This window comes from Tachypleus tridentatus, chromosome 3 (assembly GCF_004210375.1).
Source record: "Tachypleus tridentatus isolate NWPU-2018 chromosome 3, ASM421037v1, whole genome shotgun sequence".
Lineage (NCBI taxonomy): Eukaryota > Metazoa > Arthropoda > Merostomata > Xiphosura > Limulidae > Tachypleus > Tachypleus tridentatus.
Window position 1 is genome coordinate 40,836,041 of NC_134827.1, and position 15,869 is coordinate 40,851,909.

Below are 15,869 nucleotides of genomic sequence, written 5' to 3' on the forward strand. Positions count from 1 at the left end.
GAGAACACAGGACTTTCTTTATAATTAAAACTAAGAACAGAGAATTCCGGTCGCGCTTCCATTGCAAGGCAAGAGATCAGACCGAAACGTAGGAGATAAATTAATTTTGCATTTAGTATCTAGTGAAAGAAAACTTATTAATTATTATCAGACTTATCTTATTCGAAAGATCACAAACCATCGCAACTATATAATACAGGATCGCTCCAATCTTATTGTAGGATACAGTGGGATTCAAGTATTAAAAAATAGGCTTAACTGTTTGTTTGTTTTAGCGGCTGTATATTTATATTTATCCATTATAACATTGAATTCGATTTTGCGTCATCAGGAAGTTGAAAGACTACACTAAAACGTGGGTTTGATTTTTCTCGTGGGGCAGAACATAGATAACCCGTTGCATGTGTTTCGTGTTTTTCTTATAGCAAAGCCACAAAGGGCTATCTGCTCAGCCCACCGAGGGGAATCGAACCCCTGATTTTAGCGTTGTAAATCCGGAGACATACCCTTTGTACTAGCGCGGGGCAACGCATTGCACGGCTTTGCCCAAACAACAACAACAACAACAACAACAACAACAACAACAACAACAACAACAAATGTTTGTTTAGAGAAGTGTATTAATTTGTATGGTCACTTAGATTTATTTCTAACTAGTTCAACTAGCATATTTTGTTGTATAGAACAGTAATTATTAATTACCGTTTTCAAGGCCTGAAGAAATGTCCACACTGATACCAAAGCAAACAGAGTGAGGATTCTCACCCATGGCCTTAACTCTGCCGCTTTGGAAAAATAAGGACCCAAACTTTGGTAAAGGTATCTTGTAACACTGAAAAAGGTAAAAGAAAAAACAGTGTATTGGCTATTCTGTAAGAATCTCTTACAAACATACATAAAGGTTGTCTATCAAGCAATGAAATATTAGTACTGAAAGAGGAGGCGAGGACTTCACCACAGTTTTATACCCCGTGGGTCTTTTTTTCTGATATATTTTGTGAATAACAACTGGAGAAAATAATTACTGTTGAAACCCGTGAAGGTATTTGAACACCACAAACAATGATAAATTATAACTCATTAAACTCTGCCGTGACAAACGCGGTTTACAATTATGCAAATAGGTGAGAGTTATATTAAAAAAAACAACAAACAGCGTAAATAAAACGCAACATTTATTTAAATTTGCATAATGGTTATTGATTCAGTTACATCACATTCTTCAAATATGAGAACATATCTCGACAAGCCTATTTTTCCGTTTTAGCTGGAAGCTTTCATAAGTTATGGTGTTATACATTCACAAATCCACCTTTAAATAAACAGTATATGCGACGACCATTTAAGTCTTGGAAAAGTTCATATTTTATTTTAGAATAAAGAATATTTGTTGTATGAGTAAGCGCGAACAATCAAATATAATTAATTATAAACATAGAAGAAAAATCTTTTAAATCTCAGCACGAGAAGATTGCATACACGTTACTTCTTCCTTCACATACAAAAGCAGAATGAAGTAAGATATTAATTATAAAAATATCGTCCATCAATGTATCTCCACTTCCGCCACAAAGACCGTTAAAACTAAACGGTTCCTGCAAAACATCCATCTTAATCTAATACACAACTGATATGTTAATATTGATTTGTAACCCCCCATCTCTCTCGCTCGACAAACTAAACAACGTTTTAATTTCAACACACTTAAACTTACAAACGTTTGTTACACTAGGATCGCTACCAATATTATAAAAATTGTCCGTGAATGAACTTAAAACTCCGAGGAAGAAAAAACAAAACGAGTGGAGTTTTTTTTCGAAATGAACGATGCGAAACATGTATACCTTCATTAAGACAAGCACCAGCACGCCAACAGTGATGAATGGGATACTTAGATGTGCCCATACACTGCTGATGGTCTGAAAAGCAGCAAGCCTGAAAGATCAAAGAATCCAGTTTAAATATAAGTTGAAACAAGTTTCTAACAGAAACATTAGATAAAATAACCCATGACTTAATACGAGACACGTCTAGCCTGAAGTTGTTGATTCTTACCTTGAATTTGTATATATTTTCATTTGGTTTTGATTATTTACGTCACATTTCAAAATACATTTCTTTTTGCAGTATATCAGACGTATACAGCAAACCTGATAAAGCTATTAAAAACAGAATTGTCGAATATTTTTTATTCTTAAATCTTAAAAGGTCATTAAAGAACATATACCTTTCAGACATCAGAGGTCTGATTTCTGTAAGTCAGTTAACAAAAGCTTTGTAATTATTCTGTTGTAAGAGGCAACTGAAATTTCATACGACTCACATGTGCGATATATTACTTAACAAATATTATCTAGTGATAAAGTAATGAAAATTTATACGACACACATTTGATTAATTAGTAAATGGTTCTTGATTATTCTCTAGTGAGAGACTGCTGAAAATTCATGTGACTCCCAAGTGACACATATCTAAAGTTTTAATGCCATGGAAATTTTGTGACACTCCACATGATTTAAAATTTAAATATAAACTTTATATTTTGAGTATGATTGAAAACAGGTAGAGTTGGATTTTAAAAGTTTATATAGTGTGCTGAATAAAGGCTGGTCTGATTAATCACACATTATATTATTTAAATACATATTACTCATTTCAGATAAATAAGCTTACATTCCAGGAACCAGCACGAGGTCAGCCAGGTCACACACTAGAAGGACCAGAAGAAAGCCAGCCATTGAAACCGTCACTGTGTTCGCTCTTCGACTTCGGTACTGTTCTTCCAAATTTGCGGATTTAAACCTTAGTGTGAAGAAGTGTGCGTTTTCCCACACGTTCCTAAAGAGTAGAACAAGTGAGAAGCGAAATAATGACAACTTGAAGAATTAATGCAGAAAAAATAATTGTAATGCATTCTAAAAACACTGATTAAAAAGTCTTTAATTTCAAAATGAATACATTTGTTGTGATTCTGTGTTTGTTTTTGAATTTTGTGCAAAGCTACACGAGGGCTATCTGCGCTAGCCGTCCCTAATTTAGCATTGTAAGAATAGAGGGAAGGCAGCAGCTAGTCATCACCACCCACAGCCAACTCTTGAGCTACTTTTTTACCAGCGAATAGTGGGATTGATCGTATCATTATAACGCTCCCACGGCTGAAAAGATGAGCATGTTTAGTGCGACGGAAATTCGAACCTGCGACCCTCAGATTACGAGTCGAGTGCCTTAACCATCTGGTCATGCCAGGCTTTGTTATAGTTATTGTAACACTTTTTATGTCATTTTTTCCCCATAAGTAGACTGATTTTTCCAAATCAAATACAGAGGAGCTATTTAATGTGTGATTATTTATTCATTGTTTTACTTCTAATGGAAAATATCACATTTTATTTTCAAGCGTTAACTGTTCTAACTAAAAAATTTCTCTTACACGTTTTTCTTTCAAAAATCAACGAAAATATTTTACTTCATATTATATGTACCATTTTCCCATAGTTACTTCATACCATATTAAAGGTTAACCATACTTCATAAGAATGATGTCGCATGATGCTTTTGGAACTACATATTTTATTAGCGATTGTGGTTATTTCACCCTGGTGGCCATGATTACGTACTATTGCTAACATCACAATATTCATTGTGACAAACTTCTGTGAAGTAAAACTTGCTTAAGATGCCCACCTTGACGAACTCGCTCCCGAGTGGCTTTCTGCTTGAAAGACCACATGTAAACAGATTAAGTGGACCTATACGTCGCTCCCGAAGTGGCTTTCTGCTTGAAAGACCACATGTAAACAGATTAAGTGGACCTATACGTACTCGCTCCCGAAGTGGCTCTGCTTGAAAGACCACATGTAAACAGATTAAGTGGACCTATACGTACTCTCCCGCTGGCTTTCTGCTTGAAAGACCACATGTAAACAGATTAAGTGGATAAAGATATACTGGAGCTCTTTACGGAAGGCCTGAAGAACATGTGGTCCGAAAAGAGTTTTCCTGATTCTAGTTTCATTGGTCATTTTTCTTATGCAAATAACCGTTGGTTTAGAAGTTTGAGAACTTCTGGATTGAAAACAGTAGTTGATTCAAAAGTTTGGGAATATCTGAATGAAAACAGTAGTTGATTTAAAAGTTTGGGAACATCTGGATGAAAACAGTAATTGATTTAGGTGTTTTGGAACTTATGGATTGGAAACAGTAGTTGATTTAGAAGTTTGGGAACATCTGGATGAAAACAGTAGTTGATTTAGGTGTTTTAGAACTTCTGGATTGAAAACAGTAGTTGATTTAGGTCTTTTAGAACTTCTGGATTGAAAACAGTAGTTGATTTGGATGTTTTGGAACATTTAGATGAAAACAGCAGTTGGTTTAGAAGTTTCGTAACTTTTGTCTTGTATCAATTTGTTTACTATCGTCTTAACAGAGTCAAAAGATGTTGCCAATTTTACGCAATAACTTTTAGATCGGCAGTTTTCTTTCGCAACCATAACCTTCACTTTAACTCTGAAGTTGTTCCGAATTAGCTTGGGTGTGACTTCTCTAATAGTTACTGACCTAAACACCTTGCTGTTACTGACCTAAACACTTTGCTGGGAAAGTCTTCCCACTTTGACTGACTTAGTCATTCTTTTTTTTTTTTATGAAGTATTGTCTTTAGGCCCTACATGTGTTAACAACTTTGCTGTGTGAATAGTTCTGCTCACAAAAGTTTTGAAATAAACTTCAAATTTACTTGTGTTGTCACGACCTAACGGCCAGGAATTTGCTGCATACAAGATATATAGGTACCATACCAGTTGCCCACAGTTAGCATCTGTGAATGGATGCTACATGATTAATTAACCCACTGTAGAAATTCTTTAATTTCAATCGTTTTATATATCAAGCTATAGATGTTGATGGAATTTTTATATGAAGCTTCCATCAAGGTCATCACTGCAACCTTAAACAGTATTTCCAAAGATGTGGTATCGTTGGCTCCACATCTCAGATAATAACTAAGGTAAGCTCACGTGAATAGCTAACCAGTTCCTTAACTTATAAACTGTACATGTAGATCAGCAAAACGTATGAAACACCTTCAGCCATTAAAGGGCAATGTCGTTATTGTTTGTTTTGTTTTTGAATTTCGCGCAAACTACACGAGGGCTATCTACGCTAGCCGTCCCTAATTTATACAACGAAGAATAAAACCTTAAATGATTTGATTTAATAGTTTTTTACAAATCATACAAAGCTTTTTTTTAAACTATATTAATGTGTAATGTGTAGTATCTTATGTAGAATCCAATTTTGGGTTTCGGTAGAAATTTATAAGTAATTTTTGTTACAGATTTGAAAAGCAGCAACAGATATCCTAACACGGTCCTCGAAACCAGAAACAAAAGTATAAAGTTCCAAGTTTGACTGTGTGGGTATTTGGGTATTGATGTTGTTAAATACCCAGGAGGGTCAGGTACATTTGACCTCTTCCTCCCTCCCGAACGATTATAGCGCCTGTCTTTAGGTGTTTTTTTTTGGTTTTTTTTAAAGCTTTGGGCTAGAGTAAAAGTATAACATCATACTCAGGTCCATTTCAGGGCTCAGTCCATGCATGGACGAACAAGAAGTTTTTTTTTTTCAATTAATTTTTTTTTGTATTTTCATATATATATATATTTTTTTGTATTTTTCTCCTTTTTCTCGATTGAGAGAATGCTACTACTACTTGTAGTAACACAAACACTCACACAGAAAAGAAAGTAATAATAATTATTATTATTCAATACTTGAATAATAATTCAAAAAGAGAAGAAAAAATAATAATAAAAAAAATAATGATTAAAAAAAGAAAATAATAATTATAATAATAAAAAGAAACAAGGACTAAGTGTCTAGTGCATAGTGGCCAGCTTGTGTTACATTTCTTAAATATATGTTAAAAGGGAGAGGTATTTAGTACCATTTACATCATGTACGTGATATCTGTCGAGATCACACATTAAGTCATTTTTATGCCAATTCTTATTGAAATATTTTAGAGAATTATGCAAGATTCTTTCAGCTATTGTATCTATGTTTGCATACTTGTGCATGAATGTGGTTGAGGTGCTACGTGGTACGTTATATGCTGAAGTTAGTACAGAATTTTGTATACGTTGAAGTTTCTGTACATGTGTGGGTGCTGTGTTAATCCAGGCAGGTGATGCATATTCTATTGTTGGTCTAATGTACGTTTTGTAGATTTTAAGTATGTTGTCTGGTGATGTTCCTTGATTTTACCTGAAAAAGTATAAAGTAATAACGATGTGTTTGTTTTTGAATTTCGCGCCAAGCTACACGAGGGCTATCTGCGCTAGCCGTCCCTAATTTAACAGTGTAAGACTAGAGGGAAGGCAGCTAGTCATCACCACCCACCGCTAACTCTTGGGCTACTCTTTTACCAACGAATAGTGGGATTATCTGTAACATTATGGCGCCCCCACGACCAAAACCTATTTCCTAGGGGTCATTGTTGGCAATACACAAAACCTTTCTGATTTTTTAAAAAAACTTATGATATAAAAAAAGAAGACATTGGGATGAAGTGAACACGATTGGGTATGATTAGTTATTATTTATTGTCACTAATTAGGATTATAGATCTCTTTAGTAAATGAACTTTTGCCGAATGGATGTTAGAGACATGTGATTTATTTTCGAATTGCGCTTAGTAATTTTACTCAGATACTCGCAGTTAGCATCATTATCGACCCAACAAATTTCAGAAATATTTCAACATGAAGGAATCGTCACGTGGTCACGGAATGGGCTGTCTCAATGTGATAGAGCTGTGAGATAAAGCACTACTTCACGTACTTAGAAGTCTCAGAATCCATAGAGCTGCAAAGATAAGGTATTAAGATGACTGAATGAGGACAGCAAACCCAAAGTGGAACTAATTTCTAATTATACAGGTTTGAACCAAACACAAAATAGAACTAATTTCTAATTATACAGGTTTGAATCAAATACAAAATATAACTAATTTCTAATTATACAGGTTTGAATCAAATACAAAATATAACTAATTTCTAATTATACAGGTTTGAATCAAACACAAAATAGAACTAATTTCTAATAATACAGGTTTGAATCAAACACAAAAATTGAACTAATTTCTGATTATATAGGTTTGAAACAGACACAAAATAGATTTAAGTTCTGATTATACAGGTTTGAATCAAATACAAAATATAACTAATTTCTAATTATACAGGTTTGAATCAAACACAAAATAGAACTAATTTCTAATAATACAGGTTTGAATCAAACACAAAATTGAACTAATTTCTGATTATATAGGTTTGAAACAGACACAAAATAGATTTAAGTTCTGATTATACAGGTATGAATCAAATCCAAAATATAACTAATTTCTGATTACACAGGCTTCTCGAGACGTTTTTTAGTTGTTACAGACTTTATGTTGTGGCCTTAAAAACGCATCTCATTGAATGTTTTTGTATTGACACAGGTCATCCATGGTATACTCAAGGGAGCTGGTTTGTGGACAAGCACTACTGGAATCTGAATGTGAAGTTAAGATTACTTGGCTTGGGGTACCATTATTCTTAATGGACCAGCCCAGATTTTGTTTAAGCTTAACATATCGTTACGTCATATCATGGAAACCATCTTCAAAGCGTCATCACAATGCTCAGACGTTAAGAGTGAAAATCAGGAAGAATATACAATAACATGTCGTCCACCATATCTACTGAAGAGGCCTTTTTCCTTGTACCAAGTACCATCAGGTAGGCTTAACTGAACATGACCTTTATGATGGCTGGTCTATCAGAGACTGAAGCATTACCAACTTCAATAACAATATTGATCTCCGTGTGTTCTAGGACAGCTCTTGACGGCTATGAGACAGGGGGAAGAGATCCCAGACGTCATACACAAACGTCATTGTTGGTGACTTCGTTTATGTGAATGACAACGCCATCTCACTTCATGTTCTAGACCATGGAGTAATCACTTCAGAGAGAGACTATTAATTTAATGGAGCGGACCACTCGCTATTCATACCTAGACCTAGTCGAGTTTCACTGGAACACTCTAGAACATGGTGTTTCAGCCGTCGGTTTTAGCTCTGCAAGAGCTTGTAAATGTCATTATAGAAGAATGGAACTAGTTGACACAGGTCAATATCTGAAAGTTTATCAGAAGCATGTACAGACTAACCAGACAGTGGTCAATATTTTTACTGGACACACAGTATTGATAAGATTTGTTTTTCTGTTTGTTGTTTCCCGATAAGTCGAAAGTAAATTGTGTATAAAAAGAATTTTGTTTTGTGTGTGTGTGTGTGTGCTAGGAAAGGCTTAGTACAGTTTCTATTCAAAACGTTAAAGATATAAAACGTATACAACTAAAAATTGGTTACTAGTGCATAAGTACTTGCTTATATCAGAGTTGAAAACTGATCCCAGTAAAGTTTTTTTTTTATCGTAAAAGACGTATGTCGATGGATATTTTCAATATGGTAATTACATCATTTGTTTTGAGTTGCTGTGAAAGAATGTCTGACGAAACACTATGAAAGTTAACCCTTGCTAGGATTTGATTGATGCAACATAGTTGTTATTAAGAAAGACGTAAAGTAAAATTGTTTGAAAGTGAGTGACCTTTGGTCCGGCTTTAAGGAATTAGGTTATTACAATATTCTAAGTCACTAAATAGTATTTGACTGAAGGGGTATGTATATGTGTTTTCTTATAGCAAAGCCATATCGGGCTATCTGCTGAGCCCACCGAGAGGAATAGAACCCCTGATTTTAGGATTGTAACTCTGTAAACTTACCGCTGTACTAGGGGCTGAATGGGTATAGCGGCTGCCTATCTAAATTTAGTAGGTGTGGATGGAAAGTATAAAATCTCTGTGGTTGTGAAACGTTATAATTAGATAACAAGAACAAGGTTATAAAGAAAAGATGTGAGAGAGAACTGATAGAGGAAAGAGGCGCAGGAAGAATGCAATAAGGTGCCGGGAGGAAACTAAAAAAAAAATACATTTCTAAAGCTATGTGTTGTTAATTATCAGTATAAAAAAAGAAAGTTTTAACGTCACGTTGGCGAGGGTCCATTCCTGATACGATTATAAACAAAATTTATAGACATAAGAAGGGTTTGTTTGTTTGTTTGTTTGTTTTGAATGTTGCACAAAGCTACACGAAGGCTATTTGCACTAACCATCCACAATTTAGCAGTGAAAGACTAAAGGGAAGGCACCTTGTCATCACACTACCCACCGCCGACTCTTAGGTTACTCTTTTAACAATGAAGAGTGGGATTGAATGTACATTATAACGCCCCGGCGGCTGAAATGGCGAGCATGTTAACTATAACTGAGATTCGAGCCCACGATCTACAAATTGCGAGTGGAGCGCCCAAACCATCTGGCCTTATCAGGCCTCATAAAAGAAGAAATCGAAATTGTAGTCAAGGCTTCACAATACAACCTCTGGAAATGAGAAATGTATAAAGACACGTCTGCATGTATATGAACCGTTATTCAAAGCTAATGAATTTTGACTGTTAACTGGATCAAAGAGAACTGGTATTTTCAAACGGTACCTTATGGACATCTGGAATAACAAGGCAGGTTTGCGAACTCATTAGACAGTATTCCTCACGGGCCACAATAGATCCTAGAAAGCATGATTCGTACCTCGTACTTTTACAAAAGTAAGTTTTGCATGGAGACTGATGCATTCTTTAACACAGTCAAGCTCGGTCCTCAGTTTTATGGTTACAATCTGAATGATCCAGTGTGTAAAAATAGTTAGGAACCACTGTCCTTAATTGTTAATTACTGACCAGAAGAAAGACACCCCACTAGAAGCACCCGCCACCACAACAGCTTTATCCAAGTTTAGTTTTTCAGTCGAAACACATGGCTGACTCTTATTTTTATTACGCTTTCATAGCTGATAATGAGGAGCGTTTCATCATCACATCTTGAACTCCAGACATTACGGTACGTAGCCCGACTTGCTAACCACAGGGAGCTTTGCACTATTACAAATTAATTCGATTTTAAGTGACAGTTTAAATTTAGTTTTGTCTTTAATTTTTTTTCAATGAAGAGAAAAATAATATTTGAGCAGATAGTTTCAAGATTATGTCGAATCCAGTTAAACTGAGCTACTATCAGCACAAGTGGAACTACTTGCAAGTTCTATTTTATATTCCTGTTCCAATTATAACTATTTGTATCGATATAATAACAATTTATGTTAAATAAAAAAACAAAAAGAGGATCCAGTTCAATGGTTAATTATAATTAATTACATAATCAGTCATTTATGGTGAAAAACCGGTGCCGATAACACGAACACGTGACTACTTTGCTCAGCCATGTAATTATTTTTTACTTCCCAGTTTCTCTCTTTATATGAACAGTCAGTACTACATAAAAGTGAATGTTTTAGCTTTATTTTCATCAAATTAGTACTTTGTATATATAGGTACGTATATATATACACGTCTGGTCTTCATATGAAAAAGGGAACCAATTTAAAGTTTCATTTCTTTTCTTTTGGTGACACAAGTAGAAGACACCCATCACGTGATTGGCGGAAATGACATCTTTAAGGCGTGTCGTCTACAATCCACGCCTCAATTTACGTTTGGTAACTTTTTCAAGAAGGCGAGGAAGCAGACAGAAAACACGCAGTTTAAGAAAACTTATTATGTTTTATCTGGTATATTGAAATGACTTTTCTAAAGAAATAAAATATAACACTAAACTGTTTTAATACAGTTTGAGTCGACTGAAAAGTTATTTACTATTTTATTACATTTGTAGTGAGGCAACTGTCAAAGTCTAACATTGACAAGAGATGTGGCATAGGGTTTGTTTTGAATTTTGCGTAAAAGGGGCAAGAGGGCTATTTGTGCTAGTCGTCCCTAATTTAGCAGTGTAAGCCTAGAGGAAAGGCAGCTAGTCATCACCACCCACCACCAAATCGTGGGCTACTCTTTTACCAACGAATGGTGGGACTAACTGTCACATTACATCGCCCCACGGCTGAATAGGCGATCATGTTTGGTTCGACAAGGATTCGAATCCGCGACCCTCAGATTACGAGTCGAGCGCCTTAACCACCTGGCCATCCGGGCCGGAATCCTTCTTTATGGTAGAACAAAACACGACCATATTTTTAAAGGCATTAATATTTCACAATTATAAAAGGACGGTTGTGAAATTACAATCTGGTTTCACATGTATTTACGAATATGAATATTCATAGGTATCCTGGTAAAAGACAAGCTATGGAACGCCACATCGAAAATTATGAACATCGTAATAACTTTGTCGGTTAACATTTTATCGTTTGAGATTCTCATTGGCAGAAAGAGACACAAATATATTTTTCTGACGTTTTAGTATCTCTTACGTCTAAAGAAATGGGTGTGAAATAATTAATTCGTTCTGGCTGGTTATTAAACACGGATTTCTACCCTTGTCAAAACCTTCACCCCAAAACGTGCGTCCTAAATCACTAAATCCGCAATAACGTCACTGGCTCTTGCGACATCTTAATAAAATTTGTACTGGTGTGAAACTGAAATTAGGACTTTTGTTACCTAAAAAATATATAACTGACCAAGATTTCACATCAAGTCATACAAGGTTTATTACTGGTGTTTTAATAAGATATTTAACGTATATCTACATTAAGGTTCAAGGAAGACTGGGTTTTTATAAGGCTGAATAAATCATATGGACTTCAAAGATATGACAAATATTTCAATGTTTGGAAGATTAAAAGTATGTGGAAGAAATAACAATGTGTATAATATGCATTACATCTTAATCAAGAAACTGTTTTTGATGTATATACACATTACGATAACGCAAAGTGAATTTATATACACCGTCGTGGATTCGAATTTCCATCACACCAAAATGTGCTCGCCCTTTCAGCCGCGGAGGCGTTATAAGTGACGCTCAATCCCACTATTCGTTGGTAAAAAGAGTAGCCCAAGAGTTGGCGGTGGTTGGTGATGACTAGCTGCCTTCCCTGTAGTCTTACACTGTTAAATTAGGGACGGCTAGCGCAGATAGCCCTCGTGTAGCTTTCCGCGAAATTCAAAACAAACAAACAAACAGACTTATATACACTGATTAATTATCGGTCACTTCATTTCTAAACCGCTTCTTGAGAGTTGCCACAGCACTAATGGACTACCGAACAGGCTCGCCCTCAGGTTGCTGTCAGAATCAGCCACCGTAATGTAAGAATTCTTGGGTCATACAGAATAACCGAGGAACCAATCCCAGAGCTGGACTGGATTCGTTTATACGTTCATGTTGATGTAAAGTACAATATTTGTTGTCACAATGAAATATTTACAAAGTTAATTTGTTTAAATTATATATGTGTGTATATATATATATATACACACACACACACACACAGATGACTGATGTGTGTATACACGCTATAGTGTACCACGCTGTAAAATAACACAAATCTAATGATATATTGTTATTAAACAATAATATGTCAGAAATATTCCACTCTTCAGAATTCAGGACCAAACGTTTTGCTGAAGAAGAAATTATTTTAAAAGAAAACGTTTCACAGATGTTTTCAGCTCATTCGTATCTCATACTGTTTACAAAGAGGCTAAGACTACTAAACTACGCTGATGGAGGTGGCGATTTTTCCTGACAGTATATATTTTCTCAAATATGGTCATATTAAAGTGAGATTCAAGAGTCTTGAGTAAATCTTTTGTGTCAGCAAATTTCACGTGAGAATGGATAAAACATTGTCATAACTAAGAGATATTACAGGAGTTTTAACACGTAACAACAGATCAAACACTGATATAAATATAACAGGAATTTAATTATGTGACAATGGATCTAATATTGATATAAATGAAAGATATATAACAGTTAAATCACGTGATGATTGATATGATATCAGTATAACGTTCTATATAGCTGACTAGTGTTTTTTTATTAATTATTTTTAGGTGTTTTGTATTTAAAATTAGGCTTCGTTGCTGGATGGGTACTACTACACGAATATTTTAAGACTTCTTTTAACGTGTTTTCTAAGTAATGACGTGTTTTTCTTTAAAGCTATTTTCATAATACAACTGGCTAGAATGTGTAAAAAAATACTGGGGATTACTATTATGAAGGTTTCTTTGTATCTTAGTTCATAATATGTATTCAGGATTTCGCTAAATCTTTCAAGCTGGCCAATTCTTGTAGGACATTAGTGGGTTTACGGCCGAAAATATCGTAAATAGCGAAGAAATTCGGCGAACAACACATGCAATCTACGACTACAGAGGGTCTCCCAGTGGCTTACATCGCTAGAAACTTGGTTTCGATACTCGTGGTGGGCAAAACACAGATAATGTTGTGCAGCTTTGGGCTTTATTTCATACAAAACAGTGTATATGTGTTATGTAGCATACTCATCGGTTTGAAATGTAATGCAGTTCTTATCACTTTGTTCCACAAAGTTTGATTGATTAATTCACGAGTTATTTATTTTTGTTCAGATATAATTAGTAATTATATGAAATGTTTTAAGCTAAATATTTACATTAGTTTAATTACAAATATAGATTTTCACAGCTAACCGCAATTCGTGTTATATATTTTTTTATTTTATATTCTTTACAAAGGAACTCGCTAATTAGTATAAATATACAAGCCAACTTCAACCAACCTGTCACTTTCTCTGCTAAGTAGCTCCCTCTGGAGGCGTTCTTTGTACTCATCATCTGTGGTAACATCAAACCCGACCTCAGGTGGTTTATATGTTTCTTCCTTCACGGGTAATAAAGGAAAACACGAATCATTAAGAAATAAAAACAAAACAAAGAATAAGAAGGAACTGGGACGACAAGCAGGTTTTTGTGACATATCCACACACAACCTTACGCCGTACGTCAATACTTATTTCTCTATGTATTACGACAATTATTTTCTCATTTTAGAACTACATACACGTGCGAGACAGTATGCCAAGTGACACTCAATACTGGCGATAGTGCTAATAACCAAATCGACCCAAGTGTTCTAGTATCAACAGCGAGATCGAATGTGTTATTCGTGGCAAGCTGGAAAAAAATCAATTACGAAAGACATCTTTGCCAAGAATAAAGTGAGGTTCAAATTTTCTCGCGTGACGGTAAAGTTGGTGCAAACCGCGTGAGAGTAACCGTTTGTTAGAATATTTCAAAATCGTTACCATGGATACACTTTTCAGCTTAATGGACCCTATTGTAAGATATTCAAAAGTAACGGTCGCTTGACATTTCGATTTATTTTGGTTTTTGTTGAACATTTTTACTGGAATCCCTCGACAAAAAGAAAACAACAAATCTTCAGATGGAATCATATTATTCACCACATAATTATTTACGATATAAATCGTAACACAAAATGATAATTTAGATAATTATGCATAAGCTGTTTGAGGTCGTTCTTCATCCATTGATGTTTGGCAAAAATTTTCTAACCAGTCCAGTAAAATATTTTGTTTTGAATTTCGCACAAAGCTACACGAGGGCCATCTACGCTAGCCGTCCCTAATTTAACAGTGTAAGACTAGAGGGAAAGCAGCTAGTTATCTCTAAGGGTGACATATACGAACTTAATATTTGAAAAAAAAAAATTAAGTGTTAGTTAAAATAGTTTATTTTGATTTTGACTTCTGGTTTCGTTCCCTTTTTTAAAAAATTATGTGAATTGCAAAATTAGAAACTGTCCATTGACAACAATGATTCGAATGTTCACTCAATGGAACGTTGCGTGTTCATAGGTCCCTAGTTTGTTGGTGGTAAATTCATATTTTCTCTCAATACAATTTCTATTTAGTTTGACCAATGTAATTTCCTCAGTAATTGAAACACGTTCTTAATATTCAAGACTTTCAGACTCATAATTTATATTGGTATTCACTTTAAAAGTGCGTCCCGAGATAAAGGTGGTCTCCAGTTTAGTTTGTTTTGAATTTCGCGCAAAGCTAAACAAGAGCTTTCTACGCTAGCCGTCCCTAATTTAGCAGTGTAAGACTAGAGAGAGGCAACTAGTCATCACCACCCACCGCCAACTCTTGGACTACTCTTTTACCAAAGAATAGTGGGATTGACCGTTACAATATAACGACTCCACGGCTTAAAGGGCCTTAACCACCTGCCCATGCTGAGCCCACCATAAAAAGAGAGAAATTGTTTAAAACTAATTCGTATAATTTCGTCAATCAACGCTCGTAAAGTGCAATTGGATGGACATATTGTATAATCACAGGTTAAAACTAATTGCAAACTCACACTAATTATGCAAGAAATTGTAATAGTATAGAAATATTATTATTTAATTTTACGGAGTTTAAAACTCACCATTCACTGTACTCACAGTATCAAACTTGCATAATCTATAATAGGTTGTTGTTGTTTTTGAGTTTCGCGGGCTATCTGCGCTAGCCGTCCCTAATTTAGCAGTGTAAGACAAGATGGAAGGCAGCTAGTCATCACCACCCACCGCCAACCCTTAGGCTACTCTTTTTACTAACGAATAGTGGGATTGATCGTCACATTATAACGCCCCCACGGCTAAAAGGGCGAGGATGTTTGGTGCGATCGGGATTCGAACCCGCGACCCTCGGATTATGAGTCGAAAGCCTCAACCGAAAAATAGAAATATTAATGTTACTGAAGAAAACGAGAGAAATATTTCTAAACTAGGACACTGAATAGAAAACTCTATTTACCTCTTTTGTTGTCGTGTGGGTCCCATTCTTGTTCGTGACATCATCTAGGGTTCCGGCAGGGTACTGTGACAGAAAAAGTTAAATGTAAGAT

General features: G+C 35.2%; 1 protein-coding gene across 1 annotated transcript in view; it reads right to left on the reverse strand.

The window, feature by feature from the left end:
* Nucleotides 1-15,869, reverse strand: part of LOC143245812 (adenylate cyclase type 3-like) — a 131,119-nt gene that overhangs the window by 64,615 nt on the left and 50,635 nt on the right. The window contains exons 8-12 of the mRNA XM_076492065.1: nt 15,779-15,841; nt 13,730-13,830; nt 2,674-2,838; nt 1,845-1,935; nt 703-832 (exon numbers count right to left, since the gene is read on the reverse strand). Of these exons, the coding sequence (XP_076348180.1) occupies nt 703-832; nt 1,845-1,935; nt 2,674-2,838; nt 13,730-13,830; nt 15,779-15,841 (550 nt within the window). The remainder of the gene's footprint in view (nt 1-702; nt 833-1,844; nt 1,936-2,673; nt 2,839-13,729; nt 13,831-15,778; nt 15,842-15,869) is intronic.